The sequence below is a fragment of the Chamaea fasciata genome, unplaced genomic scaffold (genome assembly GCF_029207755.1).
Source record: "Chamaea fasciata isolate MVZ Bird 193981 ecotype frontalis unplaced genomic scaffold, bChaFas1.0.hap1 SCAF_6, whole genome shotgun sequence".
Taxonomy (NCBI): domain Eukaryota; kingdom Metazoa; phylum Chordata; class Aves; order Passeriformes; family Sylviidae; genus Chamaea; species Chamaea fasciata.
The window spans coordinates 36224439-36251035 of NW_027094091.1; the positions used below are offsets into that span (position 1 = coordinate 36224439).

Genomic DNA, 26597 nt, shown 5'->3' on the forward strand with positions numbered 1-26597 from the left:
TCATTTGACAAAATGATTCCTCCATGTGCCCTAGAATTTCTGCGCTGCAAGTTGGCGCCTGGAGGGTTACACGAACAGCTGCAGGAAATCGCTCACGCTCTTCTCTGCCTGTCCACTGAAGTCAAGGTTTAAGTCAGAATTTAAATATACTCCAGGTGCTGTGCTATATATATATTTATGTTTTTGTTGAGTAAGAGGTCATGCTCAGAGCTTGGTCATCTCATGTCAGATGCACACACAGAGAGGTAAGTAAACCAAACTACAGATAACACACCTGGTGCTTCCTGTCAACCTCTTTGTACTCTTTGGGCCAATTATTTCTCCCTCAAAACTTAACATTTGAAATGCTAGCAGCCAACACTGAAGAGACAAAGGATCCATTTTCTCTCTAGTCTTCATTACTGGGACCTGAAACGTTAACAGAAAATGCTGGGTTTTGCTTTAAGGCGAATGCCTGGAATTTAAATCTTTCCTGACCACATGAGATGTTCTCACAATACATGCCCAATTACAATTTAAACACCATTTTCCCCCCCTCCAGAAGTCTTGCCAGCAGTAAGGCAGCTGATAATCTGCAGTGGAAAACTAGCCTTCCTGATTTAGTGTGATCACTATAATTCACCTGATTCTCAACTCCAGCTCTCACTGAGGTGCACAAAAATTTATGTGCACATTACAGAACTAGTTTTCTTTGTTGCAGAACAGTTCCAGTGTGTTATGTGGCATTGGAATAAAAGATCTTCCCAAGGTACCATGTAAAATGAAACCAAGTCCCTAATGTTTCATTTCCAATGATATAGGTACCAAAAGAAATTACTGAAATCCTTTTTCTTGTAACAGTATCAAATATGTAATTTGTAAAGTGCTATAATTAAGGAACTAATCACATTCCTGAAGAAAGCAGGCCCTACTCCAGAGCCTTTGTACTCAATCTTCTTTGCTACAAGAAGATTGACTGGACAAGTAACTACTTACTGTAAGAGAACAGATTAAATTCACATTATTTGCCCAGAGTAATAAGACTGTCCATTTCTAATGAGGAATGAAGATTCAACTATCTTATTTCATACCCTGAGTAATTAGTCAAAGCAAAAGATTTAGGGTTTTTTTACTCCAGTCTATCACTAACAATTTTCTATACAATTCAACATTTTTAATAGCATTTGGACCATAAAAAGGGTCCAAGCTGGCACCATCAAACTATGGTAGGAAAAATACCTTTACTCCCAGCTCTGCCTTACTATTGCACAGTCCTGCATGTATGTATTCATAGTGAAGTCAGAAGCCTATTTTTGGCAAGAATTTCCTCCTTTTTTTGTACTAAAAAATAATTGAAAAATAAACACCCTTCAAAACTGCATGTGCAACCTTTAAAAACAAGCCAATTCTCTTTCCCTTTTGTTTTATAAATGAGCTGCAAAAACAGTTGTCCAAAAATACATTTCAGTATGCACACAACATTGTACTCAAGCAACGAAGAGTTACCTTTACAGGTTTTTCAACAAAAGCTCATTGCCCGTTCTGTTTGAAGTCAAAGGTGACCTGTGGCAACAGATCCAATTATTCAAGTACAAATTTGTACGGCCCAGGGGCTATGCCCTCTAACAGCAATAATGTCCTTATAAAGGAAAACTCAAACTGGGTAATCCACAGAAGGAACAAACACTTAAAAATATTTATTCTGCCGCAATCATACTGACAGATGTGTGTGGGTGATGCAGCTGAATATCTGGCTCACTCTGATGAACAGACAGCAGCTATTTATTGTCATACTGAAAAAAAAATCCAGCAAGAGATTAATTTGTCTCATGCCATAAACATTAATGATGTTTCCTCTCCCAGTCAAACTACTCTGGATAAAATTCCTTCAATGCTTGTCAAAAGAAGCTGTCAAAAAAAATCTAGCTTAAAAAAAGTCGTAAGACTAAAACCTTCTGGGTCAGTAAGAAAAAACTTGTAAGCAAGTCTTCCATGGGTTGGATAACAACAGCATATCAAGCCTCAGCAAAGCATGATGAGCTCTAATCCTTTCTTTCAGCCAACACAATTAATTACCCTGGCATGAAATCTGATCAGCACTACGAACATCCTTGGCTTAAGGGCTCTACAGTAGCGCAAGTTTGTTAATATGAGAAACAGGGAGTTTCCCAGTGCATCACTTAAAATATATGCTTCTTGACTTCGAAAGTGCAATAAGCATGTTTCAAACCTAGCAAAATGCAGGAATAAAAATGGCAGGTGTGGACTGGAGTGTTCTACTGTGAAAGTGAACTTCAAAAAGGAAAACCTACACTGATTCTTAGTGCTTTTGAGCTAAAAGTATAAAAAGAGGCTACTGCAACTAATGCATCATAGATAAGCACCTTTTAGAAATACTGAATACAGATTCCTTGGAACATCCTCGGAACATCTTGCACTGATTTGGTCTTGTGTAACCAGGTGCAGCTCCTGTGAGCCATACACTAAACAGCCTCTTCTCAGAGCTCTGCATCTGTGGTCATCACTGGTTTTGTACATCAGGCAGATTTCTCTCCCTTTGTGACTCTTCCATGAATTATTTACATGTCTCCTTTTACCTGCCATAAGAAGCTAATGATATGGGGCGCTACAACTTTGTCAAAAGGGGCCCAGGAATGGCATCTTTGAGGACAACCTCTGCAAAACACAGGAGTCATCCATTCCCACATGCAGTAAGTCAAACAGGCATGGCAGAAAACCCACCTGGCTGCACCAAGAACTCCAGAAGGTAGGGTAGGGAAGGTAGAGGCATTGACAGGCCACCTAGAAGGAGTACAGAAATATTGCCTGAGCCAATGAAGAGAGCATTAAAAGCAAAGCTTTGTAGAGTTGAAATCCATAAGATGGAAAGTGCAACGACAAGAGCTTGTAGGCTAAAGAATGACTAAAGAAAACACGAGTTTACTGATAAAAGAGATGAAATTTTGTGTCAAAGGGCACATAAAAGACCTAGACACTCAACATCTGATTTCCTTGACTGTTTACTTGCAAGGTTTGCTGTCACACCTCCCAAGCCTCTGAGTCTAGGGGCAGCCTACAGAAGAGAAAGAATACCCACCACAGAGGTGAGTCAGAGACCACTTCCCTGGACATATCACAGCAAATGGGATACACACAGCACAAGTCCATGGGTCTGGATGGATGGCACCAGAGGGCACTGCACAAGTTTGTGATGTCATTGTGACATCACGCTCTACCATTTTTACAAGGTCCTGGTGCTCGACAGTAGTTCCTAAGGACTGAAACAAATTCTTGCCCACCTTCAAGAAACAGGATCCAGGAAAAAATGACCTTGAATTCATTAGCACAGGGTAAGATTGTTGGAAGTAATTAACTTTTGTTTATTTTAGTCCATGAAGGACTGCCTTCTGCTAGAATAAATCAGAGCCAGTTTACTAGAGTTTAGCAGAAGGACAAGGGGAAGCCATCAGTAGAACCACACAGAAGTACTGGATGTCCAAGGAACCACACTGGATGCCCAAGGAAGACTCAGAGAGCACCTGTGTATGGAAGAGTTGTGACATGTATGGAAGAATCAGAGCACCTGACAGGACAGAAGACACACGCCGGAGACACCTCCTTTTGAAAAGGGGAACTGTGAAGAAGGGAAAGACAGCATGATTAAAAACCAGATGCTGTTAGCAGTAGGACATATATTCTTTAAATGCACAGGGTGGTGTCCAAACAAGGGAAACAGAAATGAGCATTAATTCAAGCTAAGTGCATATAAATAATAAGATAGAGTAAAAAGAAAAACCCCCAAAACCCAAGTTTGAGAAATAGCTTACTGAAGTATGAAAGCTGCTATTGAAATATTTTTTTCCAACAGCAGAAGTAGGATGCCTGCCAGAAAGTCTGTTGGGCTGATACATGATCAAAATAAAAAGAAACCACTTCAGAAGCAGGAAAGCTAAATTAAGTATTTCCGTTGAACTCCTAGCAGTGCCCAACGCCAGACACCCTGAGAATAAAAAAAAGGGCAAGTACACACTGATACTTCTTACTAAATAGTTCTAACTTCAGATAATCCGCTTGATAGCTTCTACTGGAATTTTATGCCAAGAATAGGCTAATTGCCTTTTTAAAATAAACCCAGTATTTCCTAAACAATGGAACATGAATTGACAAACTATTGTCGTGTACTGCTGACTCCAGTCTTGTTATCAAACAAACAGAGGAACACACAACACCAATTTTTATCAAAGGGCTCTGGGGTTCTGAAGAATCGCAGATCACTAAGTTTGACTTCTGTGTTGAATAGAAGACAGTAATAAATAACAAAATTAGTAAAGCATAGACATAGCTTTTGTGGAAAAAAAGCCACGCCACAGAAAAATACCATCATCTTTTGAAGAAATCAAAAATTATGTGGACATGAGTGAGGCTACTAATACACTAACTGTATTTCCATGATGATGAGGTTCTCTGCTTTCTTTACAGGCACAGTTCTTCATTAAAGTATGGCAGATCTCTTAGGTAAATAACTGCTAAAGTCTATTCATTCCAAATTGCAACCAAGTTTGTGACTTTAGCAGCATAAATGACTCTACTGGGAGCAAAGTAATCCACCTCCTCTTCCAGGTCATTCTTGAACAATAGGAAAGTTCTGGGTAGTTGCAATTAAAATTACTATAAACAGCTGCAGAATAATTCAAGAACAGTATCAAGGAAAGGAGCCAGCCAGAGCTCAGTGCAAGTGCAAATGATTATATATGGAGTGTTAGACCACTCAGGGCATATTCTCAGTGACAGATCCTAAACTCTGCATTACCACTGAGGGGAAAAAAAAAGTTTAAAAAAATCTTGGAGTCGAATGTGGATAGTTCTTTCAGAATTTTAGCTCAGAGTTAATGAAAAGGGAAATAAAACAGCAGGAACGACAAGGATGGACATGAAACATTTATATAGCAACTTCATGAAGCTATCTCTGATATTCCTGTATCACAGGGCAGCAGAGTCAAAGAGGCACATATAACAGTATCTCTATCTGGGAAAAGAGGTTAAAACAAGCACCACATTCTGCAGTCACTGACTCAGGATGTCATTAATTTCAAGACTATAAATGCATTCAAAAGACAAGTCTGTGCACAGAAAGAGTTCTCTGAAGCATGACAACCCTGTTTTAATTTTTGGCTCCAGTGTCTCAGTGCACTGGTTGCCAGGAATGACGCTTATCCATTCTTGTATGTTTTCTCACCACCATATGTTTTTGGCCAGAGCTAAAGTTGTCAAGAGAAACAATCACTGCTCAGACACAGTATAGATGCATTTTTTAAAAATTAAATGTTATTTTAAAGTACTCTGGCCAAGTGGATCATTATACTGGTTAAACAACTCCATTCTTGTTATTCCTAGCAGCAATTCTCCATGGTTATCTCCTGGGATTTTTTTGAGAGGACACACCTTGTTACCCAACAGCATGCACCCTCAAATCTAGGTCCCTTTTTTATTTCCTTAGCATGGTATATTTATCTTGGATCCAAAACAATCCAGAGAATGCATCACTCTATTTTTACTTCAGTTCTACCTCTATGCAGACTCCTGAGTACAAAAAAAAAAACAACAGAAACCCAACCAAAAACAAACAAACGAAAAAAAACCCAATTCAGGGTGCAATTAAATTAATATCCTTCTTCCCAAAAGTTAACATTAATTTTATTGCAGGTCTGCTGGGAAGCAGGGATAATGTGTAAAATTCAATACAGATGACTGCTCTTAAGAGGCTGCCACCTATTAGAATGATAAAAATAGATCCAAAAAAGGTAAAAAACCATCAAGTTAAAACTAAAAAAATTTCTTCCAGCTACTGTACAGAGGCTTAGACAGGGCCTGCTAAGCCTGCTCTACTTTTTTGCGGCAAGAAATAAGGTGGAAAACAGGTATTTCTCCACCATAATCCAGTTTATGTTCCCCCTGGCCCTCTTGCAGAGTGCTGAAAGACTGCAGTGAGATGAGCCATCTTCTAAATTTTGTACACTGACTTTTACATATTCCCATAATTCTTGATTTTTTTTAAAGCAAACTTATGACTTGTTGTATGTCAACACAAGTGCTGGGCATTAACACTGAAATATATTGGTTAAAATCCATAAGCTAAGACTATGTAGTACTGGCAAAATGGAAATATTATGATCTCCCTGACAAAAAACTTCAACACACCATCCAGTGTCACTTCTCTCTACAGGATACAGCAGGAATTAAGGCTTTTTACAGCAGCTGAGACTGCCCAGGATCACCAGCAAAGTTCCTACTGAATCAAGAAAGGCAGCTGGCAAACCATCCTGGCAACATGTCAGACTACAAAGTCAAATCCAAACATAGTAGAATTGAATCTCCCTTTATTGGCATTCCTTTCCTCTTCTACCTCCAGTAGGGACAAGCCCTGAGGCTACATGGCTTTTAAGCTGAGAGAGACAGTTCTTGCAGCACTACTTCACTCTTGCTAGCACAGCCTGGAAAAGCATTTGGCATACTTCTCTGAACAAACCTGACTGCACATGGTAACGCTTCAAAATTCTGATGCTTGAAGAAAGAGGGGGCTGAAGGGAGGTCTATCTTTCTAGGAATGAATAATTCAGACTCTACCAGAAAGATCTTCCTCAATTAGCAGTGTCAAGACACTATTAACAACAACAACAAAATTACTACATTGCTCTTTGATAGCAGGATTAAAGTGAATGTTGAGTGGCCTTACTAGCCACAAACGTCTTTAAAAAGAAATCAGTGGAAAGAAAATAAATGGTGCACCCAACAGGTAATCCGCTACCTTTTGCTGCATTTCTCTCTGGTGTTGGGGATTGAGCAGGAAAGTGAGCATGTGGGAGCCTGAAAGCATATAGCAATATCAGCCAATCTCACACTGCGTCCCCTCTCTTCTGAGACACACAGAAGCTATCAACCTTTAACCTACTTAGGTAATTGCAAGCATCCCAAGTATTCACACATAAAGTAAGGGATATAATGTTATCTGAAAGATACCTTTTGTTCACAGTGTTTCTTCACGCTGTTTAGTTTGCTTGCTTAGAACATTAAATACTGAAACCTAACTTTGATTTGAGCTGCTGGCTTTGACTTCCACAAAGGCTTATCCGGCAGCTGTGCTTGAAGGAAACACCTTCTAAAATTCACCTTCTCATGGCTTTCCCTCCTCTTCCTCAAAGTATTTAATAATTTTTGGGAAAATTTATTTTTTAATGTCCCTCAGAACAGAAGACAAATTCTGAGATTATGCCAAAAGTACTTCAGGAAGCTATAGATGTGGAACCATTTGAGAGATACCCGTAAGCTCTCTGATGCCCTTCACCTGAAGTAAAAATGAAGGAGAGGGAGTACTGGAGTTCTGCTGCCAAAGATACGGCAACTCACCTGGACAGAGGCAGCCCAGGCCCACCTGTACGTGACATGTTGCCACCTCTGCTTTGCTGTCCTTCCAGAGTGAAGAAATGCTTCAGCAGAAGCAGCAGTGTCTAGGGAATAACCCCCTAAAAACAAAATGCTGATGTACACAGGCTACCCAGAACATTTCTTCCCTTTCAGAAAAATCTCTTCGGTACATAGGACCAACTTCTGAGCACAGCAAAGAAAGAAAAGCAAAGTGAATCCCCAGGACAGCTGGCACTTCCTTGCCACCAAGAGCAGACAGGCGTGGTCCACTCCTGTTAGTAATTCTTGAGCAAATATTAGTAACCTTCCAGAATGTTCCCCCAACAAACTAGGCACCCTTTCAGCATGTAAACAAATGTTTTTTCTAAGATTGTTTTCCTCTTTAGGGCAAATGCTGTGAGAAACTGTTGGAAGACTATTCCAACCATCACTATGGCAGATCTATACTTCCGTTACTGCAGGTAATTAAGCAGTGTTATTTAAAGAGAACAGTACTTCTTTGCTTCTGTTTGCTATTTATGCTCCATTTTAAAGGCATCAGGGCAAATCAAAACTGAAAAAGCTAACTAGTATAGGGATGCCTAATAAACATAATCCCTCCTTCTTGAAGACAAATCCTAAGAAGTTATGGATTAAGAAAAGATATGACAATTAAGATTATGGCTAGACACAGAACACGCAAATACAGGCAATTAGACACTAAAACAGATTACTTCAGACATAAATCACTACAGCTTAAGTATTCATGGGAGGAATCACTGCAACAGCATTAAGAAGAAAATATGGAAACGTGGTAGAGTACAGCACTCAGGCCTTCAGTACAAGAAGTGTTAAGTGGCCCAATAAATAATCAGTTCAGATACATGGAAAGCAAATAACCGAATCCCATAAAAGCAGAACTAAAAGAAAACAAAAGGTTTGCTTACTCTTCTTGACGCAAATCATTAACGCTCCGATCTAGTGAGATCATATCACTTGCCACCATATTAAACCCAAATTCTTTAATGCTGGCTTGAACGGATTCTTTGTAATCTGGTCCTAAAACATATGGCTTCGCTTCCTCTCCAGGGCCACCAACAACTCCATGAGGCTCAGGCTCTTTGGGCTCAAAATTACCAAGGACTCCAGGTCGTAACACAGGATCTGGATATACAAATGTCTGAGGTTTAAATGTGAGATACTGCCTCTGGATGATGTTCTGCTGCTTGTTATCAACACCATGATGATTTAGTTCATTTTTGGCCTTATTTTTCCTTCGAATGGATTCCAAGTCCACTTCCACACCTTCAACATGAGGCCAAGGTACCACAGGTTTGAACTTCTCATTTCCAAGTCCATGGTCTCCTTTGTTTGGCAGGGGTCTGTTGGCTTCTTTGTCATCCTGCATACACACATAGAGAAAGAGGAGACCATATCAACTGATGATCTTTATTTATTTACATTCAGTAGCTTAATGTACTAGGAGTTGGTACTAAATGTATGTTGAGCAAGTATGGAAAAGTCTCTGTTCAGGGGCTCAGTGAACACTTTTTACTAAAGCTACTGACTGCTGGAGACATCACCAGCTGTTGTCCACACTTACATTGGTGAGCTGGTCCTGGAAATGACTGAATGCCCAAAGCACTCCCAAAGACCAAGTACCCATGTAGGACATGTTCACCTGAATGTAGTTTGAGGTGCAGTTCAAATTGTTGCACAAGGGGCGCTGACAGAGCATTTTATGAAGGAGAAGGTGACATGGAGGCAAACAGTGCCACAGTCCACAGTACAGCATCCTGGGTCCCACTGTCGGACAGGGGGTGTTTCTGAGGTTTCTGTGGCTCAGACTTCTGCAGGGTCTCAGTGGTTGCTAGAAACAGCCTCAGCTGGGAAAGGTTGCTGTAACTGAGTAATGTGGTACACTCATCATGAGCCAAAAATCATCCCTGCCCTCCACACACACCCCTGTCCCCCCAGCTCGCTCCCACCAAGCTCCTCCCTCTGCTGCAATAGCTGATTTACAGCTGGGAGGTGACGCTGATGGCATGGGGGACAGCAGGCAGAAATGAGATCAGCTGCATGGACACAGGCAGACCCGCCTGGGGAGGCAGTGCTGGGGCTGAAGAGAACTGCCACAGCCACTGGCATCTCCTGCACCCTTTTTTAAAACAATTTCACTGCACTCCTCCCTCTCTCCACACCAAGAGATTTGAAGTTCTCACTGAGAAGAAAGGCTGGCATTTTGAAAACTGCTCAACATTTTCAGTGATCAGTGAGGCTGGGGAGGTCAGAACAAGGGTGGGTGATTTTGGAAGACACTAGACAGAAAGGCTTTGAAGTGTCTGAGTGTGAAGTCTCCAGAATACAACAGCACCACCCATGAAAGCCCTCCAAAACACACAGTCACAACTTTTTCCAATACTACTGTCCAGGAGTATGACAGGGAAATGTTGCTGAAGGTTCAGATTTCCTACTAAAATTGTTTATTTGTAAGCAAGACAAATGTTAGATCATTCAGGAATCTGCAGAAACAACACACATTTTAGTAATGTCTCAGAATCAAGCAAAATTTTGATATCAGACAGATGTCAGCCATTCAAACCTGCTGAAGGCAGGTTCACAGTGAGATGGGGTTTCTCAGGCTTGTCCAGTCACACCCCTTTGTCCAGTTTCTCAGGACAACCTGTTCCAGTTGCTTGACCCAATGAAGGTTTTTTCCCTCATAGAAGTTTCTCATATTGCATCTTGTCCTTTCAGTCTGCACCCCTCAGAAGATTTTATTTCCATTTGTTCTGCAACTTCACTTTTTAGGGTGAAAAGACACAATTAGATTCCCCATTAGACTTTTTCCCAGCCAAACCCAGCCTCCCTAGCAGGTCTTTGCTAGGTCCTCTGCACCTGTGAACCTCTCTCCTGTGCTGGGGCAGTGTGGGAGGAGAAATCACCCAGAGTTCCAGAGAGCTAAGCTCTTTCTAGGGCAGCCCCCCATTATGCACTCTGCCTTTACTGCAACAAGGGTACAATGCTGACTCATGTCCACGTTCAATTAAACCACACAATACTTCCTACTACATGGCACTATTTTCTTCACATCATTCAGCGTCAAATACCTCCAGAAATTAAGAAAAATACAGTATATAATATTTCTAGGTTAACACGGTAACAATGGGAGTCAGACTGGCTCTAATTACAAATAAGGAGTTTATTCAAGAAACTTTCTGAATTCTCTGTTTGTTATAGTTTAAAAGAGGGAGGACACACAATATGCAGAAGTGTTATATTATTCTGTTCTTCCACCATCATTTTTTCAGGAACTCAAAAGTCAGTGTTAGAAAAGGGAAGTTTAAGGGCATGTGAAAAGGCATATTTTGCAAAAAAGTTGAAGATCCTGTCATGGATCTAAATAAAGCCCTGAGAGGACTTCTGAAGAGAGCATCCTCTCACACTTACCCTAGAAATCAAATGGCTTTGCCACTAGACTGTCAGAACACTGCTGAGCTCTCAGCTCACATCTAATTCCTGCTCTGAGTGCGGAGGCAGCTATAAAAGCCAACAAAACAGTCAGCATCATCAGGAAGGATGCTTAAAGAGAGAGTAATTTTGACTACATAAAATTTGATGCATTCATTTATTCAGTAATATTTAGTTCTGGTCTCCACATCTCAAAAGGAGTCAGAGAAAGTGCAGAGTAGGGTAACCAAAATCAGGTAAAAGGTAAAAAGGTATCGTGAGATGAAAGACCAGAAAAAGCCACTCATCTTTCATCTCCAAGACGCTGCAGTTTGGAGATGTGATGGCTGAGGGGTATACAACTGAAGTTTAAAAAATGATGAAAGTCATGGATAAACCCAATGGAAATCCACTGTTTACTGTGATGGATGACAGGTCCATAGGGGGACTGTAAAGGGCTGTGAGAAACCTTCTGAAAATTTGAATTAAACAGCTGTAGATGACGGAAGAGTCCAAAGGGAAGGCCACATATAAAGTAGCCTTGCCATGCTCAGTCACCACCCTGGACCATCAGTCTTAATCAGACAGGAATTTCTTATTCCCCTAGTGTGTGTGGAATTAAATAACCTTTCATTTCACTTCCATTACTTATAAAACAGTTAAGAGCTTCAACTTTGCCAATTCTTCGACTGAAGCATCACACTTCTGAAAGAAATTTGCTTATTTTGCTGCTGTCAGAACTATCCTTTATTATGACTTATCCTTTTTTACATTTAGCCTGCTTATAACTGTTATGCACAATTTGTATGATAATGCATTTATCGATAATTCCCTTCTACGTATTAAATATATCCCATATTTATGGGATAAATATGCTGGCCTGGAAAAATACTTCCTAAAACAAGGAAGTTATACAGAAACACAAAGACACATTCATTGACCCCACTCCTCCAATATCTATGCACAGAGGACAAATAAGGCAGACAGCATTTGTTGTGGGTTAACCCCTGCAAGCAGCTCAGCATGATACAGCTGCTCACTCCTTCCTCTATACTCCTGTACACAAATCTAAAACACAGCAATCAAATGGGATGCTACGAAGAAAATTAACTTAATCTCAGCATTTTATGGACGTTAAAAAAAACAGGAGAGGAACTAGAAGCGTTTAAGTGCATGGTCACTTCTCCACAGATAAGGATTTTCCAAGTACTGCCTGGAAAAAAAAGCAAAGTCAAACCACAATCGAAGAACTACTTCAGTCATCATATAAACCACAATGCCTGAGGAACTTCTAGGGCTTCCTCTCCATTTTATGAATTATGACCCACACCCTCTTTTAAAAGAAAAAAAAAAAAGACATATCAAAAACCTGAAAGAAATTTTAAACAGTGTTCCTCACCGATTACAAGTTTGGCTCAGGTAAAAGTAGTGATACAACAACAGTTAAACTGGTAGGCATGCATATGAAAAGAGATAAACCACAACAACCTTTCTAAAGTGGCAAAAGGAGATGGTCTGAAAGTTATTTTATAAGTTTTGGAAGAGATAGTAACAGCAAAGTGAAGGGAGGGCTCAGAAGAAGTGAACACAACATACATTTGAATACAGCACTTCTAGGGTGTCCAAAAATGAGGGGAGAGAAGCAAAACCTGAATTCTCTCATATCTAAAGACAAATAACAAAGCCAACAAATTCTCATTACATCTTTATAAAAAGGACACATAATATAGAAAAGTTTTTCCCACAGATCATTATTTTTTCCCATAGGGTTGGACCTAGGATTTCCTGCCAGCTTTCTTAGACCCAGTTTGGTGCATGCTTCTCAATTTTTTGAATGTTTTTTTCACTCCTTAGGGAAATACGTATGAGTAACTGCAATGGGTGTTTCTGAAACAATGACGTGATATAAATACAGTCACTACCTGACCTGCAAATTAAAAAAGGTTTTTTTTCATTGTCATTTTACTTCACAAATTAGGTGCCTTCTGGCAGAAGACAGGCATACAGTTGAAGGTATAGAAAACATAACTGTTTCCCTTTGAAAACATGCCTATAAATTACATAAAGTAAAAGGAAAGACCGTGAGAGGTGTTAATAAGGCTGCAAGATCAGTATCTGGTAGGAGGGCTGGAGTTGTAGCTGGCAATAAAATGGCCAATGTGAATGTTGCATAATCTGTTTTTCTTCAGTTACTAGTTCAAGACTGGCAACTCCCTAAAACTCTCTATGAAATAACGTCTGAAACAAACCCTGACTTTAGAAAAGTGGATTTGCTTCAGAATTTTCATTTGAGAACTTCAGAATAAATAAAATAGGCAATGATTCCCTCAACACAGTTGTCTGACTCTCAAAGGGTTCCATCCCATAAAACTTCACGCCTCCCACCCCCACCATGGTAGCTTCCATTCGAGCAATTAGAAATTGTACCTACAGCAGGACCAGCTGCAGACTAAAAGCACACACAAACGGAAGAACACCCAGCTTCTCAAACAAGGATAAAGACCTACGGCTCTTCTGCTATCACTTAAAAAAAAGAAAAAGTGATTTTCAATCACTACAACTTTTTGCACAAAAAAGTGTGTTTTAAGCTCCACATGCAGCACTGCTTCTAAATCATGTTTTGCTAAACCTTCCACCAAACAATTTTGTTACAAGACAACCCTGTTGACTCAGATTAAGGCTGAAGTTGGACCACGAGAGTTCTTTTGTCAGATATGAGCAATGACATTCAAACCATCTGTCTTGGAAAAGCCATTTGCTGCCACAGTGCCTGGGCAAAACAGCCTCTATCCTGCTATGACTCCTCTCAGTGTATTTCAGAGGCACGTCAAAAGTGATGGAATGCATCCTTACATGCTCAGTAGCTCCTACAGTGACTTTTAAAACTTGTGGAAAATTAGACAGATCATTTATGAGAACTGCAAAAACACAGAGATAAATACAATTTGATGCTAAGTTAGAGAAAACTTTTGAAGTTTAAAAATGCATGTTTGTAAAACTAACAGATTGCTAAATCCCTCCATTGCATGCTTTGTGCAACCCAAGTGAGAAACCATGCTGCTGATGGTGTTTGTCACCAGCAGTTTCAGGAGAATATAAATCTGTAGGTTATATTCTCATGTTCACAGTTGCCCTCAATTTGGACATATACTGATAATACAGAAGTTGATTATGCAGTAAGTGCTACTTCTCCATACTAGATTTCTGTCCCCTTAAATATCCTACGGGAAACAGAACAAACTTAAACAAGACCAATTCATATCTACCTTCCTGGAAAAAAATTTGGTACACAGGACTACCATCACTATACAGCTTTGTACCACAAATACATTGCTGTGATGGCCTCTCCAAAGAGCAAGTAATCTAATCTTACAAGATAAAGACCACATCTATTATTTTTTGGAGTCTTCAGCACGAAACTTGGTCAGAAGCCACTTATGAATCACGAAGTCCAAACAACTAAAAAGAATTCTGATGATATAAACAAGCAAGCATTACACTATATGCATATTTACATGTGTATATATATATCTGTGTATCTATAAATGTTTTACTCACTAAAAAATACGTAAACACTAAAGCACAAATGAGGTGCAAGGGCTACAAGCAGCTTTGGAGAAATGAGCGTTGAGCAGTACTTTTATACTGATGTGTTTTGTACTCCCACCTTTATCTGAGGAATGACAAAATGTCGTGGGTTGGTTTTTATTTCTTCTTTTTTTGAAACTTAATTTAAAAAAAGGCAGGGTGACTTCCTTCTTCACCTGCTTCCTATATCTCACAGCATCTATAAAACTGATTGACATGTGATACACTACTCATTGCCCTGGACCATCCTTTATCCAACTTGTTAATTTTTCTTTTAGATCCCAAGTAGCTCCTTGAGAGGAAACAGTTTTGCCAGGAACAGATACCTGCAATAAAACTGCTAGTCATCAGCATTGAGTGAAATTCCTTTCCCACTCCCTCCTTATGTCCTGTGTGATAAGGCAGAACCGGACAATCACTAGTACATATACTCTACAGCACAGAAGTTACTGAGTTTTTGGTAGATATCAGCAGACCACAGCCATTACTATTGACTCAGTCCACTAGGAGAATAATAAAGTAGCAGTACTTTTGAGACTCCAAATTACCTGTGCTAGCCAAGATGAAACAATTTAGTGGGGAGTAAGATCAACAATTTTATTCTATTTTATAGTTGACATTTCTGAGATAGGAGAGCATTGTGGAAAAGTGGCATGTCCAAAAATAAGAAGGGCACATAGTGAAGAAGAGGAACTATTTGTATAGATGTGAATTTGGTAACAGCCCAATGTTCTGCTATAAAGAAGGAGTTTGACAGAATTTAACATTCAAGTTCTGAGTAACTTGCATTAATCTACACGAGCCTCTGTATCACTGATTCCAATTAATGGATAAAAACAACCTCTTGTTATCTAGTAATGAGTCTAAAAACCAGCAATATTCATTGACATCTGAGCTCATCTCTGCTGGTGTTTGAACCTGTGAGCTCAAGAAAGGCACTGAGGAAGACAAGGCTTAGTTCATCAACTTTATTTCATCTTTTGAATGGTTGCTCCAAGAGCTCCCTGGGCAAAAAGATCAACCAGCTCTTCCTGTCCTCTTGGATACCATCTACTTTGTCATGGCAGAAGCATTCATCTAGGACAGTGACTTCAGGCTAATGCTGCATACTGCCATGGTCTACAGCCAGCATTTCCCAAGGCATAGAAACTGCTATCAAGCAAGATAAGGAAGTTCTCAGATAACAAATCCTATGGAAGAAGGAAGAACACCTATCTTCAGTTGAAATAAACTGATTTTCGGGTTATTTGCCTAACAGAAGGGGACATACTCAATCCTGAGTATCACCTGTTTACTTGCAGAATACCTTGTTTAAAGGTGTATCCAAATTTGGATGTCAGTATGATACTCATCTAAGCATCCCATTTAAATGAAATTGCTCTGTTGTGAGATTATCTTTCACCTGCAAGGGGAGCTAACGATACTTCTGTCATCCTCTTTGGCCTTGCTGTGTATGTATCATTTAAAACTCATGCAAAGTAATGGAATCCTGCCACAACTGCTCTTTCAACTTGCACTGCCTAATCCCATGTCCTTACTCCTCACTCCCTCTTCCAATGACACTGCTCTCCCAGAACTTACTGCTGGATATGTCTCTCCTGAAGTCTAGATTTTCTACAAATGCAAGTGTCACATTCACATGCTTCTGGCCCAGACTGTGCAAGTTCCTTTACTTTGGGAAATTCAGATACCTCCACTGAGAGCAGAGATCGGGCCAGAGTGCTTTGTGCCAGATTCAGTCCCTTACAAGAGATGGCACTGTTTACCCAAAACTTGCAAACTTCACTCTCTCACCTTCAGGGAGGTTTAAGAGTATAAAAATGACAGATTGAACATGGCCTGTACCTTACCTATTTTACATGATGCCTCCTTAGGAGAGGTGTAGTACTCTTCGAATTCCTGTGCGACAAGCAGTTTCACAATTAGACTCTGCCTGACTGAAAGCAAGTAAAAATAAAGACACTGAGTGCTTCAGAACAAATTACTGTAAAAAATAGCAGTCTTAATGTCCTCATTTTCACTAGCACTCAGTGTTCGGGGAATATTGAACCAGTTCTTAAACCTACCAATCTCCTTCCTCATTGTTTGCTATCCAAAGCTTACTCAGCTTTTACACATCCCATCCTGCCATTCCTGGTCCTGTCACACTACCCCGGTGTCCCATCTGTAGTTCAACAGACACAGTGTGTTAAAGAAGCCTTGACAGAGACCCATTTCACTCAAAGCCCCCACCTATGTCCAAGAACTTTGCAGAGTTAACCACAAGCAGTCACAGACTTATAGAAGAATGGTTTGGGTTGAAAGAGGACCTTGAAAACCACCTAGTTCAAACCACCCTGCCATGGGCAGGGGCACTTTCCACTAGACTAGGTTGCCTGGAAGTACACCCAACCTGGCCTTGAATACTTTCAGGGATGGGGTGTCCACAATCTCCCTGGACAACCTGTTCCAGTGTCTCACCACCTTCACAGGAAAGATTTTTTTTCCTAATATCTGATCTAAACCTACTCTCTTTGTACCTCTCCTTGTGGCTATGGAGAGTACCATGTAATCTGGATAGTAATTAATGAGATCTAAAATAGAAAGTCTCAGATAAATACCTGAATAAACTGATATCAATCTCTCCTTGATTTTGTAACTTAGAGCTAGTTTTGAAGCAAGCAAAATAGTCTCTTATCATTAAGATTACAATCACTTCCAAGTAACAGAAATATTATTAAACTGAATCATAAATGAAGCTGCTGCATTACCTAAGGGGACGTATTTTAGTCTCTCCCATGTTCTAGAAATGAAAACATGCTGGCCCTAGTAACCTGTGCAATAAAAAGAACACAAAACTGTATCTGCAGCTGCTTGTTGCAGAATAACAGAAAAGTTTTTAGCTGACCCTTGATAATACAGAAGTAGGATCCAAAGCCTCATAAATCCTCTCCTTACAGACAGCACACTAAAGATGGCAGGAAAACTTTAAACTCAGAATAGCAAGATTTTATTACAAGTTTATTACAACTAGACCAATCTACATTTTTAGTAGAAGAAAGCTGAAGTAATCATAGAAAAACAGAGTGGCTTGGGTTGGAAGGAACCCTAAAGATTGCCCTGTTCCAACCCCCCTGCCATGGGCACCTTCTACTAGACCAGGTTGCTCAAAACCCCATTCAACCTAGCCTTGATCAAGTAGGACAGAACATAAAGAAGCATAAAAGCAAGTATGTCCCTACACACTGCATCTTTTCAGGTGTGTTTTTGCCCCTTGCTAATTAAATGGCTTGCTTTGTTGCATCCAAGTGCGATCTGTCTGGCCCCCAAGGAGCCAGAGACCACAAGAGACCTGCCTGCACTGATCCTGGCTCTCCTCCTGACACAAACTGAGGAAAGACAAATACTGAACATCACACAAGGTAAGTCAGTTTAGGTTAAGTACTTAAGACTGATCTAATAAACCACCAGCTGACCCAGTGACTGTAGAACAGTCTGCCACCAACAGCTTTTCAGACATCCATAACCTTCTTCCTTCTTTCTCTGCCCAACAGATACGTACATTTCTACATACCGCAGCTTACATTGTCATTAGCATGTATTTAGCATGGTATTTCAACTACAAACTTCTGTAGAGTATCATCCACATGAAAGCATCCTTAAACAGAGACTTCAGTGACTCAGAGCTCCAAGCCAACAAAAAAGCACCTGTTTGTTATATTTAGCCTCAAATACACCATATGAGTTACTATACCATAGATGAGACTTCACATAAGTTAAGAAAAACCAAACTAATTTGTATGCCAGTTGACTAATTTCATGCTAAATCCAGCCATTTGACATTTTATTGTATTTTAGTTGTTCAGAACGCTGTTATGAGAACAACCAAGCCCCATGAAGAGGCCAAAGACAAGGAGAGCACCAAGCCCTGGGGTCCAGTTCTTCTACTGCAGCACCAGGGAGAAAATCTGTTCCAGGTAAGCAAAGCCCATCTGACTCCGATCCAGCTTTCCAAGATAAACTCTAGTCTAGTTTCTTGTCTAGTCTTGAGAGCAGAAACACTAAGGACCAAATCAATTTCAGTTTCCTTTCTCTTCCTGAAGCCACTTTCCACATCAAGTCTTAGGAGATGTCAAGTTGCATCTACGGACAGAAAGGCCAACACTTATTTCCTAGAAAGTTAAACCTTTTTTTTTCCACTTAAAAAACATAATGACAATAATTCTTTTTCAACTTCTGAACCCGGAGGGTGCCTTGCTGCACTAGAGGATCAGCAAGGTGACTCGCTCCTGAAGCCGATGTGCCAGCTGCTGTAGGTATCACAGGAGGAGTAAAGCAGCAGATGAACAACGCATTTCTAGAAAAAAAGTGCATGAAACTGGCTTCTAGGGACACAGCCAACTCCAGAACAATGTTTAAGCAGATGAAGGCTATAGGAAATCTCTAAATATTCAGAATTCTGGTGGTTCTAATCAACATCATCATTGCTCATTTCTGTAAACATTTACTGCTACGTACTTAGCTCAAATGCCACCTTCTGTTCTCCTTTTAATTTCTCTCAAATTTCCAGTTTTGTTTACAATGTTTTGATGAAGATGATGCCATTACTTACCCTATTTAAGAAGGGCAGAAGGTAAATGCAAGAACATTTTCCAACTCTTTCTTCCAGGCAAAAGATAAATATCAGGAAATCTCTTCTGAAAAATGTACTGCAGAAATGATGGCACAAAATGCAGGATGTTTTCATCCTGTCTCCCTCCTCCAAGTGATTGGGAGTACCACATTTGCACAGGGCTATGTGGCTTGGAGCAATACAATCAGATTTTGAAAACAATGTTTAATCAGAAGCATGCCTGAGCTACAGCAAATTGCTTCACAATACTTTGAATAACTAACGCCTTTCTGGCCTGTGATGCAAGAAAAAAAAAAAAAGGGAAACATACCATAATTAGACAAATTTTCGAAACTTTTCTTTTTTAGAGGGATTTTATGAATCCTTAACTGGAAAAATTATGTCTTAAGAACAAAATGGACAATTGCATGAGACATCATCTCTATGCTGAGCTGACTGTAAGATGTAAAAGACCTCTGGATTTCAGGTCTTCATGACTCGTGGAGTATTTCTTACCTTCTTCATTAAAAAAATGCATTGAATTTTTTTACTGTCTTTGCACTGTAAGGAGAGGCTAGCAGAAGACGACATTTTTTAGTAATGTAGATATTAAACTTTAATGATTAATAAAAATTAAGAGGAAAAATAGCCCAAATACCTGAAAATAGTGTAGTATTGATCTATTAGCAATGTAGTATGTATTGAGCCATGTAGTCTAACTCTTTCTACACTATTCTACTGCAGCCACATGTATACGCCGTCAAGTGCTTGGCAAACAAGTCCTGTAGTTTCTGCAATCAAATGCAAGACAAAGAGAGAAAGTGGACATGAGAATGAAATAGTTTGCTGCAATATTGCCACAATCCAGAACACTAACACCTCTGTCACTGGGATGAAGATCACTCCTGCACTCTGCGATTTTCAGCTGCACCACCTTTGTCTTCTGTGCCCAGCAGCTGGTCTCAGCTTATACACAGTGTTTTGCTACAATTGCTAAGAACTTTATTCCACAGCCCTTAATAGTTCAGCAGTAACAAACATCTCCTTCCCAGGCCAAAAACCTCTTTCATCCTTTTTTCCTGGGAAGCTGTGCCCTCCAAGGGGAAAAGGCTTAAAACACAGCATCACTCAATAGCTTCAATACAAGACTTGTTCTTATCACCACGTTTCAACATTAAATGAAGCTTGTGACCTTTCTAGTTGAGTCATTGTTCCTTCCACATTCTGTTTCACTCTAGGAATATCCTTCATTTTATGCATATGTTTCAATGAGATCTTAAAAATAGAACTCATGTTTATTCATATGGACATTAGGAATTTTTAAGAACTTCTAAGATGTCCTCTGTCCAGTTTCATCTCTTTCCAAAAAGGAAAAAAATATTGCCCTTTTCCTGTGAAGCACTACTACACAGTGGACTAGGAAGAAGCAAGGCTTTTGATTTTACCTGGACCAAGCCCATTTTAGGACTGTGCTCTATAAATTGAAGAAAGAAATAGATAAAACTGTTTCTTTTGGACTGAAACTATAACAATTTAAGTAATTCAGTTTTAAGCTGTAGAGATAAGCAGATAAGCAAGCTGTGCTGGTTTTGGCTGAGGTAGAACTCATTTTCTTCCCAGTGGCTGGCATGGGACTATGTTTTGGATTTGTGCTGAACACAGGGTTGATAATGGGGAGATGTTTTTGTTATTGCTGAGCAGGGGTTGCACAGAGCCGAGGCCTTTTCTGCTTCTCCCACTGCCAGGCTGGGGAGGAGACAGGGAGTGCATGGGAGCTGGGAGGGGACACAGCCAGGACAGGTGACCCAAGCTGACCAAAGGGATATTCCAGACCATGTGACATCCTGTTCGATATGTAAAGTGGAGGGAAGAAAGAGGAAGGGAAGGCACATCTGGAGTGATGTTTTTTGTCTTCCCAACTCACTGTTACATGTGATGGGGCTCTGCTCTCCCTGACATAGCTGAACACCTGCCTGCCCATGGGAAGCAGTGAATTCATTCCTTTTTGCTTTGCTTGTGTGCGTGGCTTTTGCTTTCCGTATTGAACTGCCTTTATCTCAGCCCGTGAGTTTTCTCACTTGTACTGATGCAATTCTCTCCCTGATCCCGCTGGTGGGGGAGTGCGCAAGTGGCTGTGTGGGGCTTGGCTGCTGACTGGGCTTAAACCACACCAAAAGCATTCACTTTGACTTAGAAGAGTTACAATATATAATCCATAACTTCACTACAGATAAAATCCAACTTCTCTTAATTTTCAGAAAAAGCCTCAGAAAGAGACAAATCTATCATCAATTGTCATGTTTTAAGTGGCTGAGGCCAGCTCTTCTGGCTCTCCAGGCATCAGCTATGAACACTGCACTGTTTCAAGCCTGCAGGGGAACTTATTCTTGTCTCTCAGTCATCTGGGACAGATGGATATTTAAAAGTCATGCATTTCTTTTATATAATTCAGCAAGTAAATGACATTTACAATACAATAAATCCATCACTAATGGACATGCTTGATCAAGGGATGCAGTTTTCTGTGCTATATCTTGTCTGCCTCAATTTTTAAAGACAGATACGTCAATCTCATTTCATATTTCTTGCTATTAAGGAGCAAACCGCATGATTAGATTTTCATTTATCTTGAAATATTGTCACCATTCTCAAGCTTTACCACAGTCTATTTCTGTCCTTTTTTTAAAATTGCTTTTTAGAATTTGATCAACCCTACCATTTTGAAAGCTTCTTCAATGAAACAGCCAGCTAAAGCCAAAAACTGCATTGTATGCAAATTATACCTACAGTCTAAAACCCGTTTCTGCAATGCTGCAAGTTTCATCTAAACTCCCAAAAGATTTCAAAAATTCAGAGTATTTATGTAATTACCTTGTGTACTGCTTGACTAGATAAGAGAAGGGAAATAACTTGTGATCAGTTGTGTTCTCTGTGATTTGATCTCATCGTTCCTTGGCCCTTCAGTTCCTGGTCTTCCCTACATAGGAGAATTTGTGTGGTATCTGCCAATAAATTAGTTATAGTCTACTGAACCACTGAGCTAAAATAAGTTCTTATCTGCACCAAGTACTTAAAAAACCCCAAAAAATCAACACAGTACATGCATTTGAAGCACAAATAGGAAAAAACAAATCTGCAGCAACACTAAACAAATAAAAAACAACTTATTGAACAGATAAATCAATCTTGGTAAATAGACTATTTCTGTGACACATATGGCTACTGATATTGTTTGTTTTGCTGTGAGGTAAACATGATGAATTTAAAAATCTATCTTATAGCTTTGCTTTAGAAGCCACACAATGTGTTGGCACAGCTGGGGTATCTGCATCTTTTAGACAGCTAGCAAGAATGCTATGATATAATCCACAAACTTCCTTAAATGGGCTCCACTAAACCAGTCTGTTCTCCGCTGTGCCTCCAGCTTTGCATGTTTCTCTGCACTTGCCATGCAGGATCTTTAATTTGGAGCATGGAAGCCACTGTGGGCACCATGAGACCATGGGAGCAATCAGAGAGGCAGACACACTGTACCTGACATTACTGCCTGACATTTACTTTGTTAGTGCAGATGATCCACGGTGGTGCCACAATATAAATTTGAAACTGTATGAGAGTAATGATCAAAACATTACTCTCCAAGTCAATGCTGGGAACTGTTAATGCCACTGCATTCTCTTAACATGGCATCAAGGATTAACTTCTATCCCTGAACATCCCTTACATCTGGCAGATCCTGAAGAAACTTTTAACATGACCTTTGTGTTTCCAGCTCAGGTACTCTACAGCTGGCATATCTGACCACAAATCTGGGGGAGATGCAAGTGAACAGCATTCTCTCATCTGCACTGTCTCCTTGGCAATGGGACTGTAGCATTCCACTGTTCAAATTAATGGCCGTACAGCACACACAAAGAAAGACACAAGGCTCCTTCTTGCTCAGAAAAAATGGAAGTCAGTTTTCTCAGCACGGTGCCTCTGTCTGCAGGATACTTTCACCATCCAACCAGCATGGCAACAGGCATTTCTCTGAAGTCACGCAATCTTTTCAATGAACGTTCACTTCTTGTTAACGCTTTTGTTATGAAATCTGAAGTTCTGGCAATTCAGACTCTCCATGTAAATACTGAGAATGGAACACTGGCTAAAAATTGATCTCAAAACAACAGCGAGCCTTTCCTCAGGGCATAATCACCCCAGTAATGCTGTTTCCATCTGGAGTGACTTCCAAAAGCCCTAGGCATGTGCTCTACTTGTGGGCTTCAAATGGGGCTGCTAATAACTGCATTTATGAATACCGGTGCCCTTCACATACTGCATCTAATATAGAAGTCTACATTACAAAGTTTACTTATGATCTATCCAGTTCATTAAATGGGTGTTTAAATTGGAACACAGTTCACTGAATCAAGACCTTTACGTGCTAGCCTTGCACTTTAACTTCTAACAAAGACAATTTTGTTAAAGCCTGTCAAAAAACTCAATGCAAAAGCCCTCTGCAGATCCTGGGAAAGAGAGTCTGTTGTCTTTAACACAGCAAAATCTGGCCTGAGCTCGAAAACGAAGAGTCAGTAAGGCAGTTTATACTTTAATCTGACTGGGGAGTGAGACAGTGCCTCCCAGGAGGAAGAACTGCAAAAGAAGAAAATTGTCACTATTTCAATCACCAGTACAAGAGAGAAGCTACATACATCAGGCATCAAACAACACAGAAGGATGAACTGGCGAATGTACCAGGACAGAACAGTAAACAATACAGAATTGTTTACTGTACATCAAAACAGAATCAGCAAAAGAAGCCAAAATCCACAAGGATAATACTCTAATCAAAATACACACACACACAAATCCACTGTGTTTTGCTACTGTTCACTAACCTGCAAAACTCTTATATTGCAAATAGTAAGGAAAAGCAATTTGAATTAAAATCAAATAAAAGAGCTTCTTCTGTAAGAGACCCTACATTCCCATGGTTGTCAACCAATATTATTGCTGTCAATAATCAGTCCCCTTTTGGGATTATGCGCTTTCTTTTGAGAAGTTCTTACACACAAATGACAACAGTACAACATAAGAGGTATATGCTCTGTTGAAAACTTTCATATGCAAGTTATCCAATACAACATTTTCTCAATATATTACCTTATCATCCAATATAGATTTGGACAAATATTGCATGTTAAGATAGAAAAAAAAACCAGATTGATTCACTATAGCACTAAACATTTCCAGTAAATTATATAAATAAAGCAAAACAAACAAACAATGCAAAAATTCCACCAAAACCTGGAACTTTTCACTTTTCAATTCACTTCAGTTAAAAACAGAAACAGCCTAAAAATAAGCTATCAGGCAGTTTTCCATTTTTAATAATTTCAACAGAACATGAACAGCATAACTCTATACATTAGCTGTTGCTTCAGACATAGGGCTTTACCTGGAAATAGCGTATTTTCCTTTTGTTTAGCATAGTACTTCTATAATTTCTGACAGTATGGCAACTGCAGATTTGTAAAGGATGTCAGATTCATGTGTGGCAAAGGGAAAAAAAAAATAATTCCTCATTCTTCTTACTGGGTGAAGAGGCTCAAAGCTAACTTTCCCATTCAATTTAAAAGGCAAAGTTTGGAAGGCTTCTGAATGTCAACACTGATGCATTACAGGGATGTTTATCTTCCCATCACTGCAGATATACAGCAAAACCTGAAGGGGATGGTTTCCATCTCTGCTGCAATGAGAACTGTGAAACAGCAGAAATATGAATTACAAGATGCACCTAGTTCTTGCAGAAGGTTTATGAAAGCTGCATTTTTTAGCTGCTGCAGATGAGCTGCCGTTGAATTTTTGTTTTTACTAATTTGTTTTGGATTTAAACTGCTGTCTGATAGATGCTGGATATTTCAGGCTGATGTTATGGAGTGGGATGCTTACATTTTTGCAGTCTTCTACACCATGCATTTTTATCCTGTCTACGTGCCAATGCGAGCACCTTTACACCCACATGCTGAGCAGGATCAAGGACTCCCCAGAGACAGCTGCATGAGCAAGCCAAATGAATTTGGCATCCATATGCAGGGTAAACACCAGTGCTGAGCGAGTTCAAAACAGGAGTGGGGCAGGGGTGAATCTGCTGGAAGCGAGGGGCAGCTGAAAAACAGCAGCAAAATGCAGAGAACAGTGCTGCCTCTCCAGCTGCCTACAACCACTACCTGTGCACAGGCACATCGAGGGCCCAAGGGCTGCCCATCCTCAGCTCCTCTCAGGGACACCAGGGACCACAAGCACATGCAGAATGGCAGGACAGCAGCTGCCTGACTTGAGGGGGTTGGCTTCTTTTGTACCTTCAAAACAAGGCTACACAACGCAACTACAACACTACACTGAGTCCAGAGGAGGGCCAGAGGGCTGGAACATCTCTCCTACGAAGGCAAGCTGAGACACTTGGGGTTGTTCAGCCTGGAAAAGAGAAGGCCTTGAGATGGCCTTAGAGCAGCCTTCCACTACCCTTGAGACAGGGAGAGGGACTTCTTACAAGGACAAGTGGGAATGACTTCAAAGCAAGAGAGAGTCAGTTTAAATTAGATATAGGGAATTAATTCTTTACTGCAAGGGTGATGAGGTACTGGAACAGGTTGCACAGAGAAGCTGTGGATGCCCCATCCCTGGAAGAGTTGAAGGTCGGGTTGGAGGGGGTTTTGAGCAAACTGGTCCTGTGGAAGGTGTCCCTTGCCACAGCAGGGAGGTTGGTACCAGGTGATTTTTAAAGTCATTTCCAAGCCAAACCATTCTATGGTTCTTGTGAACAAAAGAAACACCAACAAACCTTCCCCACCAAGTTCTTCTCCTTAAATATTTTTTTCATCAGAAAAAACCCCCAAAAAACTAGACTTGCCCAGTTGTGTGGTTTACTGAGCCACCACACCCAGATCCTGTATCAGAAATTATCCAAGTGGAAATAATCCAACCAGGAGAAGCGCAAAACAGTAAAACAAATCATTGTGAGTGGTCCGGGTGAAGGGTACTGTTCATCTTCCCCATGAGCCCATGACTGCTTTCCCAGGGGTTCCTGTGATATTAATGGTAATGCAGAAACACTGTTATACTCTACACAACAAAGGATGTTCCTGTTAAATATTCTCAGCTATATGAATCCCTCTTTCTTTTTTCAAACCAAATCTAAAACCAAAGGATTATTTTCTTTCTTACTACAGAACTAAGGAGAGCTGCATGTTCTTATATTCAGAGAGGACAGGGAAGATGTGAATAACCAGCGGTTGCCCTCCACTTCTTGCATTTCAGGAAAGCTCTGAGTCTCAATAGAGTTTTCATTAAAATATATATACAGAAGTGGTGACACATATTTCTAGGTGTCCAAAGCTATACTTTCCTAAGCAAGTGCACCCAAATGTCAGTCAGAACTCCCTTCCATGTACTTTCTCACTCTTGTATCCAATCTTTTATGCCACCGCAACTAGATAAAAAAGGGTATTAGGGAATGTGCCAGCCTAGTGCTGGCATGTCTTCAGTCTGAAGACACAATAAATTAAGAAAGCAAAAGTTTAAAAGCAAACACATTAAGGTAAAGAAA

The 26597-nt window shown here is 40.1% G+C and overlaps 1 protein-coding gene across 3 annotated transcripts in view; it reads right to left on the minus strand.

Moving 5' to 3' along the window:
• The window catches only part of GALNT7 (polypeptide N-acetylgalactosaminyltransferase 7), a 70981-nt gene that overhangs the window by 30586 nt on the left and 13798 nt on the right, over positions 1–26597 (minus strand). For all 3 annotated transcript variants that reach the window (XM_066185975.1, XM_066185976.1, XM_066185977.1), the window contains exon 2: positions 8328–8782. In XM_066185975.1, the coding sequence (XP_066042072.1) occupies positions 8328–8782 (455 nt within the window). The remainder of the gene's footprint in view (positions 1–8327; positions 8783–26597) is intronic.